The sequence below is a fragment of the Malania oleifera genome, chromosome 2, assembly GCF_029873635.1.
Source record: "Malania oleifera isolate guangnan ecotype guangnan chromosome 2, ASM2987363v1, whole genome shotgun sequence".
Taxonomy (NCBI): domain Eukaryota; kingdom Viridiplantae; phylum Streptophyta; class Magnoliopsida; order Santalales; family Ximeniaceae; genus Malania; species Malania oleifera.
The window spans coordinates 22,069,329-22,086,424 of record NC_080418.1 but is presented as its reverse complement, the minus strand read 5'-3'; the positions used below and the strand labels follow the sequence as shown (position 1 = coordinate 22,086,424).

The 17,096-nt window shown below is 35.6% G+C and overlaps 1 protein-coding gene across 2 annotated transcripts; it reads left to right on the top strand.

Annotated features, from left to right (window-relative positions):
- Nucleotides 1–808: 808 nt before the first annotated feature.
- Nucleotides 809–16,960, top strand: LOC131148477 (protein ALTERED SEED GERMINATION 2). 2 transcript variants are annotated; one of them, XM_058098174.1, is made up of 5 exons: nucleotides 809–1,087; nucleotides 13,940–14,191; nucleotides 15,418–15,561; nucleotides 15,651–16,340; nucleotides 16,496–16,960. In XM_058098174.1, exons 1-5 carry the CDS (start codon nucleotides 980–982, stop codon nucleotides 16,739–16,741), a joined length of 1,440 nt encoding a protein of 479 aa, XP_057954157.1. In that variant the 5' UTR covers nucleotides 809–979; the 3' UTR covers nucleotides 16,742–16,960. The 2 variants fall into 2 exon arrangements, with proteins under 2 accessions (XP_057954157.1, XP_057954158.1); XM_058098175.1 differs by lacking the exon at nucleotides 13,940–14,191.
- The last annotated feature ends 136 nt before the right edge of the window (nucleotides 16,961–17,096 follow it).

Sequence of the window (17,096 nt, the reverse complement as noted above, 5' to 3'; positions counted from 1 at the left end):
CTAATTGCATTAAATCTAGATGATGACTCGATTTTTCTTTAATGAGAGATTTCTATCCTAAGGCTTTGTCCATGGAACCCTGTGCCCATTTTGTAGTCTATTCGTAATCCTATGCGCAACATATAAAATGATTATTTTTGGGTGATTAGGGTAAGTGGTCACACTTCGCGAGAGAGGGAGAGAGAGAGCATTGTACTGCCGCACTCTTTGTATTTTTCTTCTTGATAACAATGAAATCCCTGCAACTCTGTGGACGTAGGCAAAATTACTGAGTCACGTAAATACTGTCTTGTGTGTGTGATTGTGTTTTTTCTTTAACATGTATTTTTTCTCTATTTTGTTTCTCACAGGTTTTGGGAATTTGTTGTTAATTCCCAACAGGTGTAGTTCCTATAGAAGATAAGATAAGGAAGAGACGACTCAAATGATATGAACACTTGTAATGTAGGCCACATAATGCACCTGTGAAGAAGAGTGACTTAGTTACTGTGGAGAGCAGTAGAAGGGGTAGGAGTAGACCTAAAATAATTTAGGAAGAGATAATGAGTAATGATTTAATATCTTTAATCTATCAAAATAAATGGTTTATTTTTATATAAATTGACAGAAAATGATTTATATAATCGACTCACCTAGTTGGACTAAGGCTTTTGTTGTTGTTGTTGTATAATTCTTTAAACAAATTAAAAATGCAAAATAAAAATTGTGTAAAAAAAATAAAATGAAATCATGTCAAATCCTCTTACAGCTCAACTTTTCATCTCGACCGTCAGATCATTAAATCATACTATCCATTCTCAACCTGGCTATCACCAAATCACCGTTCTCCACATTGCAACCAGAGGCCACGTCCTGTGTATATCAGACACGCAGACGCTCTCACTCTCTCTCACGCGCGAGCGCGTGCGCGCACGCGCTCGCTCATCCATCCAGCCGTTGAAGGCTGGAGCAGCTCTGAATCCAGTGAAGCTCTGCGAAAATGGCGACTCTGGTAAAGGGTTTCGGCGGTGGTTTTGCGGAGACTTGCAGAAGAGAAATCGGTTTTACTCATCCTAGATGTTTCAGCCGCGGAATCTCTGCTTCAGAGGTTTAGATTCTTAGTTAATTTCCTCTGCTAGATCGATCTAATTTGGGTTTTTATTATTTTGGCTGTCTTAATATGATTATCATATGCGTGATTTAAAATTTCTTTCGTTTGATTTTCGCGGCACGCTTTGACTGATAATGATGTGAGTATGCTCATTTCCACTATTGAGGCTTTAATTTTCGTTCTTTGTTAATCCGACGGGTGTGCTTTAGCTTTTTGCTTTGTTTTGTTTTTGATTTGATTATGGTGTTTGGGTTCTCTGGATTGTATCTTTAAATTCATGCTAGTAAAGACCGTGAGATGTTGGGAATGTTTGATCATTTCATTTTTTAAGTACTGCAATAAGCATGTTTTTCGATGAATATTATTGTAAAGATTGTAAGTTTGAAACAGAACAACAATAAAGCATAAAAGTAACTTCGTCTTCTCCTTTTTCTCTTCATCTTCTCTTTTTTGCTCTCTTATTCTGTTAGCTAGTTGCTCAATTCAACTAATTAATCTTTACATAAAATATTAAAATTATGTTTTTATTATACTGTTAACTATTAACTTGTTTCATGGGACACACGGGATTGTGAATGAAGAATAAATTAAATAGACCAATTCGTGATTATTTATAAACCAAAAATATGTAATAATTTGTGTCAAGCCATGAAAATTTTGGTACATCTCTCTTGTTTTTTTTGTTGTTGTGGATACTCTGTAATTCAGTAAAATGCAAATTTCAAATTTAGAGTTCTTGTAATTCAATATAAGTTTCCATTACAAGATTTGCTTAAACATATCTCACAAAATAAACCAATAAATATTATACAAACCTTGCTCAACCTAACTAAATGTAGTTGGACTAAATCAAAGAAAATTTCCAATCACATGTGCACGTGTGCAAGTATACACAACATAAACTCTACTTAATTTTAGTACAAACCAAATAATGCTCGTTAAAGTTAATAAAAAAGAAAATCAACATGCCAAAGCAGCTTAGGTTCTCATCCTAACACTATTTCTTGCCCTTTCTCCTTGCACTATTAAGCACCACACATGAACAAAAAAGAAATTACATAAACCATCATTTGTATAAAATTAAGAAAAAAAAAAATTACACTGCATTACTATATTTGAAATCCAAGAATCCCCTGAAAAAGGCTCAACTGAATCATTCATTTCATAATAGAAACAGCCCGTTAGGAGTGGATTTTGTCGAAGCCAACAACCATGGTGAAATAAGAAAAAATAGTTACTGGTGAATATCATTTTACATAAAAGTAACAAATTCTGTGAAATAAGCTGAAGTTTTACATTAATGAAGAACACTTGTTCATAATCATCCACTAGCAATATTTTGTAAAGTTGTTGTTGTTGTTTTAATTAATTAATTAATTTATTTTTTTACGAAAACCCGAAATTTATTGATAACCCTCACTTATGGCGGAGGAAAACCGTGGTTACAATCAAGTTACAAGGGATTTACAAAACCAAAACAAACATAGCAAAACCTGAACCAAAAACCACCTAATACAAACTAAACAAGTCCAAAAGTAATCAAAACGAACAAACACAAAAAAAACAAAACACTTGCAAACTGATGTCAACTACTTGCAAAACAAAAAATCGTGGAAAACATAGGAGAAACAAATGATGACAATTAAATACAAAGGCTTGGAATACTCATCTTATCCATACGAATAAGACCTCTCATTTTGTTCGGTAGCACATCACCTACAAAATATGTCCTCGTATTCCTCCCTCGCCTTGACGAGCTAAGTAATTTGCCACTTGGTTACCTTCTCTAAATTGGTGCTTTATAGAGAACTGAAGGCTTTGTAGCTCCTCCTCCTAACACTTCCCAAAAGTCCTAAAAGTACCAGAAAGTGCAAATTCTAGAAGTGATCCAACCCATCACCAATTCCGAGTCGCTTTCAATACAAATATTCTGATATCCCAACTCTTTATAGAGCCAAACACCACTAGTAAGAGCCTACAGCTCCGCTTCATTATTAGTACCTAACTCAAATTTTTCAAAGAAAGCGACCTTAATATTACCTGATGAATCACGGATGATACCACCACCACCACAAGAACCCGGATTTTCTCTACAAGAGCCATCTATATTTAGCTTCAACCAACCTACAGGAGACTTTTCCCAGACTACTTTTCGAGGAGATCTAACCTTCCCAGACTACTTTTGTAAAGAACACTTATGTTGTAGGTGAAAGTGTACAAATTAGTTGCTCTAAACAACAACAATATAGGAGCTCAAATGAGGAAAAATATTTAGTAAAAAAGAAAAATATGAAAGCAGGCATGGAGAAATTAGAAGCAGCTCTAAGAAAATAAAACATGCAAAAAATAGAGATACATGATTGATTAAGAGAAATAGCGATAAATCATTCAATACATACAAAATTCTTAAATATAAAAATGATGAATCAAAATATCACCTCTATTTGAAGAAGAAGAAGAAGGAGATAGCAGCAAGAGAGAGAGAGATGGGAACATGAGGGGTGTGGCACAAGGTGGCTGGTGGTGGTAGTGATTGTGGTGGCGGCGATTGCAAGGCAACTGAGCAGAGAGAGAGAGAGCGAGAGAGGTAGGAACATGAGGGGTATGGCGGAAGCCAGAAGGTGGTGGTGGTGATTGTTGTGGCGACCTGTTTTTTATGTGAGAGAGAGAGAGAGAGAGGAGGAGGAGGAAGGAGGAGGAGGACTGAATATTTTGCAGAAGCTACATGAAGGGCGCAAGCGTTTTTTTTTTTTTTGAGGGGGGGGGGGGGAGGGGAGTCTATTGGTTTAGACCAAGAAACCACTTGAGTGGGCAAGGGTGAAAAACTTGTTACCATAGTGACCATGAATTTAGAAGAGCAACAGTCCTGAGCGCAGTGTATCAAGCTGCAATGGCTACGGGTTTATTGGCTCATCAATTCAGAGAAGGAAATGAGGTTGCAGTCTTATTGGCTCATCAGGGAGAGGAAGGAACCACTATGAGATATTTGGAGTTTGCTTTGTTACCCTGTCTAGTTAGAGGCATGATACGCCTTGAAAAAATTGGTCTTCCTAATTTAAGAGTCTAATGTGTCTTTTTGTCTTCGTTTCGTTTTGTTATGTTTCAGTTTTATCTGTTTGTAGCATGTTTTGCTAAAACCACGGTATTCCTCCGTCATAAGTGAGGGGTTTTCTAATAAAGAAAAGAGGTGCCGCCCTTTTTTACCCTAAAAAAAAAAAAAAAGCAAGCTGCAATGGTTACAATTCATAATAAAGGCATAAAGAAGATTTGTAGTAAGTGCTATTCAAAAGTATTATTGAATATTGATATATTGTATTCAGTTGGAATTTATGGGTTTTATTAATAATTAAATATATACTAGGCCTCTAAGAGAAGTTTGGTGAAGTTAAAATCATTCATGTATCTAGGGAGGCAAATAAAGTTTCCGATGCAATGGTTGGTCAGTTGTCACATGGTTACACTTTCTAGTAAATACATTGATTGAAAACAATATCCTGTTGTTTCTTTATAATTTTTTTCCAATATTTTTTGGTCTCTAAACATATTTCAAAGTGTTTAATAGATTCAGATGATTCTTTGCGGAACTTCTAATAATGATATAAATAGTTGTGTTTTGCTAGGATTACCAATTCAATTGAGATTTTCTATTTAATGATAGGATTCCCAAATCAATTGGGATTTCTAATGAATCTATTATGATTCCCAATGAATTCTATATAATGTTAGGATTACTTAATGTTGGGATTCTTATTTAATGTGTTAGGATTCCCAAATCAATTGGGATTGAGTTTATTAAGGACTTGGATTGGGATATTTTACATTCCTAGTAGGAGTAAGTTTCCCTACCCTATATATATGTAACCATACGGGGCTTTTACATCCAAGCAATAACATAATTCATAGCCTTTGGCTAATATGGTGGCGGATTCCCTTTGTTGAAATTTATGTTGGATGTTTCAAATTAAAAACTATCTATTTAATAAATATTATATAACTATCGTTGGTTTTATTTTAATTAAGTATATGTTAAATTTAATATATTTGTTTTAACATTTTTAAAATATTTAGTACTACTTTAACGTTTCGTATTTATGATGCTGGAAGTTATACTTAATTTTATCTATATAAATTGTGATCTAGCTCTATTTCAAGATACGTTTTTCTTCTTCAAAACAACTCTATCTTCTATTCTCTCTTAAGATTTATATTCTGTTGGGTAATTAAATGACATTAAATCTCCTATTGCTTTGGTTTTTGTGAGTGCACACAAAACCGAGCTAGCTAAGTAATTACGGAGGTTGTGCGCGCAATGGCTATATGCACCAAGAAATGCTCTTTGTAGGCGTAAAATCGACTTTAAGGATAGTGGTCTTTCCATGCCTCAGCTTTTGATAAATATTTGTATTTTATTTAATATTAATTTTATGAATAAATGTTTTTTCTTCTATAATATTTCCAACAATCTTAAAGCTGATTCTGCATGTCAAAATTGGCCATAAATGGGAAATTTATGAATTACTAAAGTATCCGTCATTCTATCCATTAAATTTAAACATGAGTGACATTACATCTAATGGAGGTCGCCAAGTTGAAATACATTCTATTTTTCTTAAAATTGGAGTTTTAGGATGAGGTTTAGTATGTGCACCTAATTGTAGAAGTTTTTTAATTTCTAGGGACGAATGAATTATAATATGTCACTATACCAAATAATTCAACTCCCTTGTACACTCACTAAGTTGTTTTTTACATTAGTAATACTTTGCTGTCTTAATGCTTATTATAAAGATATTAGATGATATTTGTAACACAATATTAGCAGATTCTATCTTCTTAATTTAAAATTTGTAAAGTCTAGTATTTGCATACATCTCTAGAAGGAATTTTTCAAATTTTATAAGACGCCTAAATTATTTATTTTATGATAACAAATTTATAATCTCTGAGGGGAAGTGTTGCTGAATAATCCTAAAGAAAAGAGAAAAAAAAAAAAAAAAACAAGCAAACAAAAAGACTTCAAACAATTGTTTTCTAGTTCACTATTGTTAACACCAAAGAACTACATTTTTTATGCTGAAAAGGCAGCGTAACAGGAGCTTCTGCAAAACCAATTTCCATATTGATGAAGACTTAAGTCTCAAAGGCAAAGCAATTTCACATTTTCAGGTGAATATTAATAATACATATTTATATTATATATATAAGTTCTAATGCATTAAGATTGTAAGACATTATATTTGACAAAAATACCCTGGACTTTTTCATAATACCCATAATTGCACATGCCTGCATCTTAATAGCTGTTAAATTTGCATACCTTCTAAAGTACCCAACTACATATCATAGCAACCTACCATATCTACACGTCCTTGTTGTGTAACCATTTAATCCTAACTTTGTTTCCAATGAGATCATAAAATAAGGAAATTGGAAAGCAACACGCCGAATGATTTGAAGTTAGAATTTTCTCTAGTTGGTAAGATGTCTTATGCGGCCTTCACTTATGCGAAAGGTACAAATATGTTGCATATTTATCGGGTGTTTTTTTGTTCTTAGATTTCCATTGTGATAATTTTTTTTAATAATATTTGTTATTATGAGGTGAATTCTCATAAGTCACACAAATTGATTATTTCTAGTTGTGGGGGTATCCAATGTGCCTTTTTTTTTTTTTTCGGTATTCTTGTTCATTTATGAAAATGTGTGATGATGTATAATATGTAAATATATATATATATATATATATATATATATATATATATATATATATATGCTCCATGATTGTTATTATGTCTTTGAGAGGAAAATTAACAGGGGCAAATAAGGCATAATACATGGAAGCAATGGTGTGTAGATGAAGTCGCTTACCCATAAAAATGGCATGGAGATATATATATATATATATATATATATATATATATATATATATATATGCTCCATGATTGTTATTAATGTTATTTATGTCTTTGAGAGGAAAATTAACAGGGGCAAATAAGGCATAATACATGGAAGCAAGCAATGGTGTGTAGATGAAGTCACTTAGCCATAAAAATGGCATGGAGAAATTAAAGTGTAAACACACATAGGTGTGTAAATTATTTTTTTTTGTGGTGCATTATCCAAGTGGATGATAAACACAGCCATAGTATTAGCTTTGGCTAGTATATTTGTGGACTAACTTGAACTAATTGAATGGTCAAATTGGGCTATTATTAGTGCAATCACAAAAATGTGGGGGTATCTAATATCAATATGATCAAAACATGAGAATTGAGAAACAACTATTGATTAATGATTTCCTTAACCAAAGGATTAGCTAAAAAGCTAATAGAAAACAAACATTGAGGGGAATGTGTCTTAAGCCCTTAACATAAACTACTAATGATGGCAACCCAACCTATGTGATTGGAGATCCCATGAATTAGGTTCAATGGGTAATAGCAAGTCATTGAGTAGTTTGGTGAGCACTATCATTTGTTTTGATCATTCTTATGGTGTTTTGAATGGTGCAACTGTAACGATTGTGAGGTTGAGTTTATCTCTTAATAAATTCATATCCTTTGTTAGGTGGTGTGTTTAGTTACAGTTACACACTTGATGAATTTACCTATGTAAGTGTGGAAGTTGGGTCGCTTCCTATGAAAGTTTACTGGGCTAAAACTTTCTAGAGCACTCATGATATCCAGGTATGGTGCATGGCCAATTGGTACTAACTCACATGAGTTTTGTGTCTAGAGATGTTATGTGAGTAATATGTTTATAGTGTTACGCTAAAAGAATTTGGTTCAAGAATTTAATATTCACCAAGTTCTTGTAACTCATAACATATTTTCTTTAAGTTCAATTCAAACCGAAAGGTATTGCCACCCAATGCATTACATCTTGTAATTACCCATTGTTGATTATTATCTTTCTTTGATTTTTTTAATTTGAACCATATGGGGGATTGTTGATATTTATGTTGGATGCTTCAAATTAAAAACTATTTTTTTAATAAATATTATATAACAGTCATCGATTTTATTTTAATTAAGTATACGTTAAATTTAATATATTAGTTTTAACGTTTTTAAAATATTAACTACTACTTGAATATTTTGTATTTATGATGTTGGAAGTTATACTTAATTTTATCTATATAAATTGTAATCCAACTTCATTTCAAGATACATTTTTCTTCTTCCTAAACAACTCTATCTTCTATTCTCTCTTGAGATTTATATTCTGTTGGGTAATTAAATGACACTAAATCTCCTATCATTCTGGTGTTTGTGACTTGTGAGTGCACATAAAACCGAGCCAGCTGAGTAATCTTGGAGGTTGAGTGCAATGGCTATATGCACCGAGAAATGTTCTCTATAGGTGCGAAATCGGCTTTAAGGATAGTGGTCTTTCCACACCTCAGCTTCTGATAAGTATTTGCATTTTTATTAGTAAATATTTTTCCTTTTTTATATTTCCAACACCCTCAAAGTGATCAAACCCTATTTTCTCTTACTATTTTCCTTAAAATTTTCTCAATTTCCCCACGATAAAACCCCCTAGGGTCTTATCATTTGATATCGGAGCTAGCTTCTTGTGGATGTCGTTAATCTGCCAACAAAAGCAAGATCTTGGAATTCTTGATCTTCACTCATACGCAATGGCCTCAGAAAATTCAGCAGTCTCATATGAAGCTAGGCTAATGGTTGAATTTAGCAATATGTTTAAGTCTCAATTTGAAGAGATCCAGGCATCGCTCTCTAAACTACTCATTACATCTTCCCACAAAGAGAGAGAAGATGATGCTTCTACATCAGCTAATCGTGGGGAGCAGCTGTATATGTGCAAAGGAGGTTACCAAGGAGAGCATGATTGTGGTCCTTCTTGTATGAAGGTGGAATTTCTTCAATGGAATATCCTATAGTTTGGGTTTCTAAGGCTGAAAAATAATTTTGCTTTCACCACACTCCAGAAATATCTAAAGTTGAGGTTGCTTCTATTTGTCTAGATGGTGATGCTATTCAATGGTATGACTCGTTGTGGAATGCCTTCTTGGGCAAAATTTGTTTCTGGATTATTTGTCCGATTTGAGCCCACTGGATATGAGAATATCAATGTAAAGCTTGCTAAAATAAGTCAAACTAGCAGTATCTTGGAGTACTCGACATAGTTGAGCAGCTATCAAATAGGACTAAATATTGGAATGAAAGCCAACTGGTCGGTACTTTTATTGAAGGTCTCCTACTTGAAATTCTGCGTGAGGTCAAAGTACATCGGCCACAAACTATGACTGCTGCAATTTCTTTTGCACGATTAGAAGAAGAGAAGTTGGGAGAAGAACGATGTTGCTCCAACAAGATGATTAGCAAACAGAATGTCAGCAGCACTATCACACCACCTGCTCCTTGCAATCCTTTTGCCAAACAATTGACTCAAGAGGGACTTAAAGAGAGAATGACAAAAGGTTTGTGTTGGCATTGTGATGAAAACTAGCATAGAGGGCACTGCTGCAAAAAGGGACAACTGTTGATAATTGAACCAGTGAAGAGGTCGAGGATGACCCCCTTATTTTGATCAAGAAGGTATGAAATCTGATGATAATGATAAATCTATCACTTCTTTAGTTCATGCTTTGGTTGGTTATGCTAATCGTTAAACCATGAAAATTAGTGGCTTCCTAAATTGATATGGGTAACACTAATAATTTCATAGACAGTAAAATTGCTAAATGGCTAGCCTATTTTGTGGAGCAATGTGAAAAGTTTGATGTGAAGGTTGTCGATGGAAGGACCTTGACATGTTAGAGCAACTGTCTGACGATTAAACTTCCTATGCAAAACCATGGCTTGTATGTTGATTTCTTTTTGCTGCCACTAGAAGACTATGAAGTGGCTTTGTGTATTGAATGATTTAAGGACTTTAGGTGATATAACTAAAACTTTCTGTAAATTGCTTATGAAGTTTTCCGTGAATGGCCATACAGTGACTCTTAAAGGCAAACATTTCCATACAGCTACTCTTAAAGGCAAACATTGTGGTAATGTCGGTCGGTACAGTTTTAAGTCATCATATGGAGAAGCTCCTTAAAAAAGAGCGACATGGTTGCTTGGTAAAATTTTGAGCACCAAAGTTACAACATCAATCTGGTTAGGATGAAGGGCTAGACTCTCTTATTTCAGAATTTTCTAACCAATTGCAGAGCCACAAGGATTGCCACCTCAGCAAACACATAATCACCGTATTCCTCTATTGCCAGGCAGTGTCCTTACTAATATTCATCCTTATCGCAATCCTTATGTTCAAAAATTAGAAATAGAAAAGAAAGTGAAAGAAATGTTAGATGCAGGCATAATTCAACTAAGTGTCAAATCCATATTCTTCTCCTATCTTATTAGTGAAGAAGAGGATGGCACTTGGCAGATTTGTGTTGATTATCGAGCACTGAACAAGAACACTATGAAGGATAAATATCCTATCCCTGTTGTGGATGAATTGTCAGATGAGTTGGGAGGTGCTTAGCGATTCTCCAAACTTAACTTTAGATTAGGCTATCACCAAATTTGGGTGCACAAGGATGACATTTAGAAGACTGCATTTGGAACGCATGATGTCTATTACGAGTTCTTGGTTATGCCTTTTGGGTTAGCCAATGCGCCTTTGACCTTCCAAAGTCTCATGAATGACATCTTATGACGTTACCTATGTAAGTTTGTTCTCATATTTTTTTTATGATATATTGATTTATAGATCAATTAGGTTATTTGCGAATTGTGCTCACCACCCTTCATGAGCACCATTTGTTTGTCAAGAAATCTAAATGCAGTTTTGCTGGATCGCATGTGGAATATCTTGGGCATATTGTTTCCTAAGAAGGTGTTTCAGTTGACCTTTCTAACCTTTCTAAAATACAAGTGATGACAAACTAGCCTATTCCACAAATAATCAAAATGGTATGAGGATTTTTTGAGGTTAACTGGTTACTACCGCAAGTTTGTCAAGGATTATGGAAAAATTGGCGCTCCACTGATCGCTCTACTAAAAAAGGGTGCATTCAAATGGAGTGAGGAAACTGAAAATGCCTTTGTCAAGCTTGAGCATGCAATATCCACCGCACTAGTTCTTGCCCTGCTAGATTTCAACAAGGTGTTCATCATTGAGTCTGATGCATTAGGAGTTTGCATTGGTGCAGTTTTAATGCAAGACAGACACCCTATTGCTTTTACGAGTGAGGCTCTTTCTTCATTCCACATCGACATGTTTGGTTGTGACAAAGAGATGCTAGCCATAGTACATGCAGTTACAAAGTGATACCATATTTAATTGGTCGGTATTTCCAAATCTGAACTTATCACAAGAGTCAAAAGTATTTTTTGGAGTAATGAATCTCTTCCATGGAACAACAAAAGTGGGTCACTAAGTTGTTGGGCTATGACTATGAGATTATTTACAAGAAAGGGACTAAGAATGTGGTAGCAGATGCACTCGCACGACTTCCTGAACGAGTTGTACTTAAAGCTATTTCTGTACCTGCCTACTCTTGAACAAACTAGGATGGAATGGTGGCAAAATCTGGAGTCTAGAGGTATGATCTAAAAGTTACAAAAAGAGCCAACTTTAGTCCCTCCTTACCTTTGGGACTATTTAAACTTATTGTATAAAGGGAGGATTTTATTAGTGCCTGATTTAGACCACAAGAAAACCATATTGCAAGAATTACACGCATCACTGGCTACAGGTTACTCTGGTTTTCTTAGAATCTACAAGTGTATTCCTCGAGAATTTTACTAGAAGGGAATGAAGGATGAAATCAAAAAGTTTGTGGTTGAAAGTGATATTTGTCAACGACAGAAAGGGGCCCGTGGCGAGTCCAAGCTTTCTTCAGCCTCTTCCTATTCCGAAAGAAGCTTGGACCGATATCTCCATGGATTTCATTAAGGGACTACTATCTTCTCATGGTAAGTCTACTATATTTTTTGTTGTGGACCATCTCACAAAGTATGCTCATTTTTGTGCCATAATGCACCCTTATACTGCTATAAGTGTTGCTCATACTTTTGTTGAGAAAATTGTCGAGTTGCATGGAATTCGTTAGTCTATTGTCAGTGATCGTGACAATGTCCTTACCAGCAACTTTTGGAAGGAGCTTTTCCGTTTGCAAGGAACACAATTGAATATGAGCACTGCATATCATCCACAATTAGATGGGCAAACTGAAGTTGTTCACAGGTGCTTGGGAGACTTATCTAAGTTGCTTTGCTAGCAACAAATTGAAGGATTGGGTGCTATGACTCCATGGGCAAAATGGTGGTATAATACCACTTATCATCCCTCCATCAAACCGACTCCATTCGAGGCTATTTATGGTTGAGCTCCTCCTGTTCTCGCTAGGTGTTCAGCTGGATCATCCAAAGTTGATCAAGTTGACAAGGAGTTACATGATCAAGACAAAGTGCTTCAGCTCCTCAAGGAAAATATTGTTGCAACTCAAGCTCGTGCGAAACAGCAAGCTGATAAGCACCATAGTGAAAGGGAATTCTCAGTAGGAGATTTGGTATTTCTCAGGCCACAACCCTATGGGCAGATATTTGTGACTGTTCGTTCTTCAATGAAATTGTCTCCTAGATTCTATGGGCCTTATAAGATCCTAAAACATATAGACCCTGTTGCTTATCGTCTTGACTGACCAACAGATTCTAAGGTACAACCAGTTTTTCATCTCTTTCCTCAAAAAGAAGTTAGGGAAGCAAGTTACTATGCAGCGCCACTTGCCTGATGTTACCTACGGGTGAGGTTCAAGTACAGCCACAAGCAATTTTGGATCGCGAGGTGGTCAAACTTTGAAATCGAGACATCGAAGAAGTTTTAGTTCACTGGTCTCACTTATCATTTAAAATGCAACTTGGGAAACTTATCAATACTTGGAGGAAAGATTCCTAGAGTTTATTGCTGCTCAGCCTTGAGGACAAGGCTGATTTGAAGGAGGTGAGAATGCTAGGATTCCCGAATCAATTGGGTTTTCTTATTAATCTATTATGATTCCCAATGAATTCTATTTGATGTTGGGATTTTTATTTAATGTGGTAGGATTCCCAAATCAATTGGGATTGAGTCCATTAAGGACTTGGATTGGGATATTTTACATTCCTAATAGGAGTAAGTTTCTCTACCCTATATATATATATATGTAACCCTAGGAGGCTTTTCCATCCAAGCAATAACATAATTTCATAGCCTTTGGCTAATTTGGAGGCAAATCCCCTCGAAGAGATCAAATCCTATTTTCTCTTACTATTTTCCCTTCTTAAAATTTTCCCAATTTCTCCATGCTAAAACCCTAGGGTCTTATCACGTTGTACATTGAAGAATGAATATGTTGGAAGTTTGGATTCATTTTGTGAATTTGTGTTTTAATTATATTAGAAGGAAGTAGAAGTCTCTCTACATTTGGGTTACATTTGGTTTACAAAATATCTATTCTAAGGATAGAATGTAATAACATGAGAATGTTGTAGAAATTGTGAAGGGATATAATCATTTATAAATAAGTTACCATGCAAAAGCTAGTGTTATTTCATCCAACATGGATTAGAATATGAATAGTCATCCCCTAGATTCCTGTTAGGAAATTTTTGAAAATTGTCATTCCTTTGTCTATTCCATGTTATCCATCCATAAAAAATTTTGTTGTCATTTTCTTTATGAATATAACATATCTTCTTTGTAAGCTATCAATCCTTATATTATGGCAGTTCTATTCCTAGGAATAGACATCCCATGAACCACGTAATCAAAGTTTTAGTTTGTTAGAAATTGAGAATTTATTATCAGGATCGATTCCGCTTTATTTTGGTCACTTTTCTGGTGCAGGTTCTTGTGAATCGAATCAATCTCTATGGGAAGTTAAATGGTCATGAGGGCTGTGTAAATACAGTAGAATTTAATTCTACTGGTGAGGTTCTTGTGTCGGGTTCAGACGACAGAAAAGTCATATTTTGGGATTGGGCTACTGAAACTAAGCGGTTCTCATATACTTCAGGGCACTCAGACAACATATTCCAGACTAGAATTATGCCATTTACTGATGATCGTAAAATAGTAACTTCTTCTGGTGATGGTCAGGTGAATTTGTACAAGATTTTTCACTTTCTTCATTATTGTTTATTCAGAATATCTTTCTCTGTTGATTGAGAAGTGCTGATTTAGTGACCTTTTCTCGTAGTTGGTTTTTTTCCTCGGAGTGTATTTTTCCTTATAAGTTTATAGTTTAGCATCTGATCATGCGCTGATGCAATGGTCCCTTCTATTTTTATCATCTTACTCTCTTAGTTAATTTGCCCCTAGTTGAACAGAGGAAGAGGATCCATCTAGCCAACCCCAAGTAGTTCCAATAATTGGGTTGGTTTTTTAGGCATTCAATAAAATGAAATATATTGAAGCTGTTGGAAACTCCATGAATTTGAGCTTGGTGGCTTGGTTTGGTTCTTGTAATCATCTCATCAGATTTTTCATCTTGTCCATTAGTTAACTATATGTTTTTGAAACTTTGTAAGTTTCCTGCTTTGCTTGCTAGTATAAAGTTGTGGATACCATCTTTTTACTTTTATACGGTTGTGATTTGAAAATTAAATAGCAAGGACATGTCAAAAAACGAAAAACACTGGACATATTTCTAGTGCCCTAGAAGTTTTTCTGGAGAAGTTTCCTTATGTTACTGAAACATTGTCATCAATTATACTGTGTTAGACAGCTAATACTACCCTGTGCTGTATAAGAATAAAAAATCTAATGCTGAAATAATTTAACTGTGGCCCTGTGGTTGTGGTTTAGTTTTTTAGACATCAGAAGAGTTAGACACCAGAGCACATTTGCACCTTACGTGCAGATCTGAGTCAACATCTGGAAAATAACACAACTGATGATACCTTGGACTTTCTGTGGCGTGTTCTGATCCTTATAGATAAGCCCAGAATTCTGAAATAGAAGTTAATTTTAGACAACTAGCTGGCATGACTTGTACATGCAGTGAATTTGCCAGAATGCACCTACTTTTCCTACTTTTATAATGGTATCATAGTGTCTTTTAAAGTGAAAAAAAAAAATTGACCTTTTTTAGTTTTTTTATTGTAGGAATGGGATAAGGTGAAAGATAAGAATTTTTTTTAACCGTATAGGTGGAATAAGATGGACTAACTTATAGAAATACATATATTATTTGATTATTGTTCCTCCTGTGTCCATGCCTTGGGTTTTAAGCTGCTTTGGAGCATGCTTGTCACATGATGAATCTATTTGTGATGCCCTTTTCTCTGTAGCATGGATTGTACATAAATTCCTTCCTTTTTCAGGTGAGGCTTGGACAGGTCTCAGAGAGCGGTCAAGTCTGTACAAAAAGGTTGGGGAAGCACCTAGGCAATGTTTACAAGCTTGCTGTGGAGCCTGGAAGCCCCTACATAATTTATAGCTGTGGCAATGATGGTTTTGTTCAGCATGTAGGTCAATTTTGTAATTGTTTGTTGCTGATGCTTCCACTTTGACATCTTTTTAGTTTCAGATGATTCCCCCTTTTTTCCCTTTTCAGTTTGATCTGCGAAATAATTCTGCTACAAAGCTTTTTGTTTGCTCCTCATTCACAAAAGACAAGCAGCATCCTTCTAGCAGTGTAAGGTTGAAGTCCATTGTGATTGACCCAAGAAATCCCAACTATTTTGCTGTAGGAGGTTCAGATGAGTATGCCCGTGTGTATGACATAAGACAATACCATTCGGATGCATCAAGTCATTCAGACATGCCTGTGAACACATTTTGTCCTCATCACTTGATTGGGACTGAGGATGTTCACATCACAGGATTGGCCTACTCCAACACTAGCGAACTCCTTGTCTCTTACAATGATGAGCTTGTATATCTGTTTCAGAAGAACATGGGGATGGGTTCCTCCCCATTGGCTGCCTCATCTGAAAACCTACAAAAACTGGATGATGCACAAGCTTACTTGGGGCACAGAAATTCACGAACGGTTAAAGGGGTGAGTTTCTTCGGACCAAATGACGAGTATGTCTTGAGTGGATCTGATTGTGGCCATATTTTTATGTGGAAGAAGAAGGGGGCTAAACTTGTGCATGTGATGGTTGGCGATCAGTACATAGCAAATCATATTGAACCCCATCCATTTATGCCTGTTCTTGCCTCGTGTGGAATAGAACAGACTGTAAAGCTTTGGGCTCCCATGCCAGAGGACACACTACCATTGCCTGATGATGTAGAAGAGGTACAGTCTGGGCGCTCTCTGTGTCTCTTCTATCCATGTGTGTGTGTGTGTGTGTGTGTGTGTTGTGTATGACTGGATGTATGCTTGTAGGAAATGATTACTTCGAGTACCCCAAGTTTCTGTGGCTTATTTGTTTTTGCTGGGGTGTGAAACAGATAATGGAGGCGAACAGGCAAGGCAGGGAGGACTCACGACTTACTCTTACGCCTGATGTTATCATGCATGTATTGAGGCTGCAGGGTAGGCAAACAATGGCTTACATTGAAAGGAGACAGGGAGGAGCTGATGCAGATGGTGAGGGAGAAGATGAAGGCGGGGCTTATGTATTTAGGTTCACACCTGGTGATGCCACTTCTGAGGAAAGTTTTACTGGAGACTCTAGAGAGTGTAACATTACCTAAAAGCTTTGTACCCATGTAACATGAAACTTAGTGTCTTTCTCGTGTCTTTTGAAGCTTATTTTGCGGGTGGGATTTTTCTTTTTCTTTTTCCTTAATGTCTTCTTTTTAATTTCATCCTTTTAAATTTGTTTGATGTCACATGTTTATGCATCATTTGTTTCCGATGTAAATAGTCTGATATGGAAGCAAATGTGAAGGATGAAAGCAAATATTCTATCCCATAATTGTTTACTACTCAATAGCATGCAATTTGGGTGACCATGTTTTTTGGTCTTGGGCTTGAAGATGACTTTTTAATTGGGGTGTTCATGGGTCAGGTTTGGGCAAATTGTGCTCGGCTAACCTTGTTAGTTTA

Bases quoted from the DNA above. Each gene is read 5' to 3' on its own strand.
- LOC131148477 (XM_058098174.1), top strand. From the start codon at position 980: ATGGCGACTCTGGTAAAGGGTTTCGGCGGTGGTTTTGCGGAGACTTGC. The intron at 15,562-15,650 runs GTAGGTCAATTT...TTCCCTTTTCAG, and splicing joins ATGATGGTTTTGTTCAGCAT to TTTGATCTGCGAAATAATTC. The intron at 16,341-16,495 runs GTACAGTCTGGG...GGTGTGAAACAG, and splicing joins TGCCTGATGATGTAGAAGAG to ATAATGGAGGCGAACAGGCA.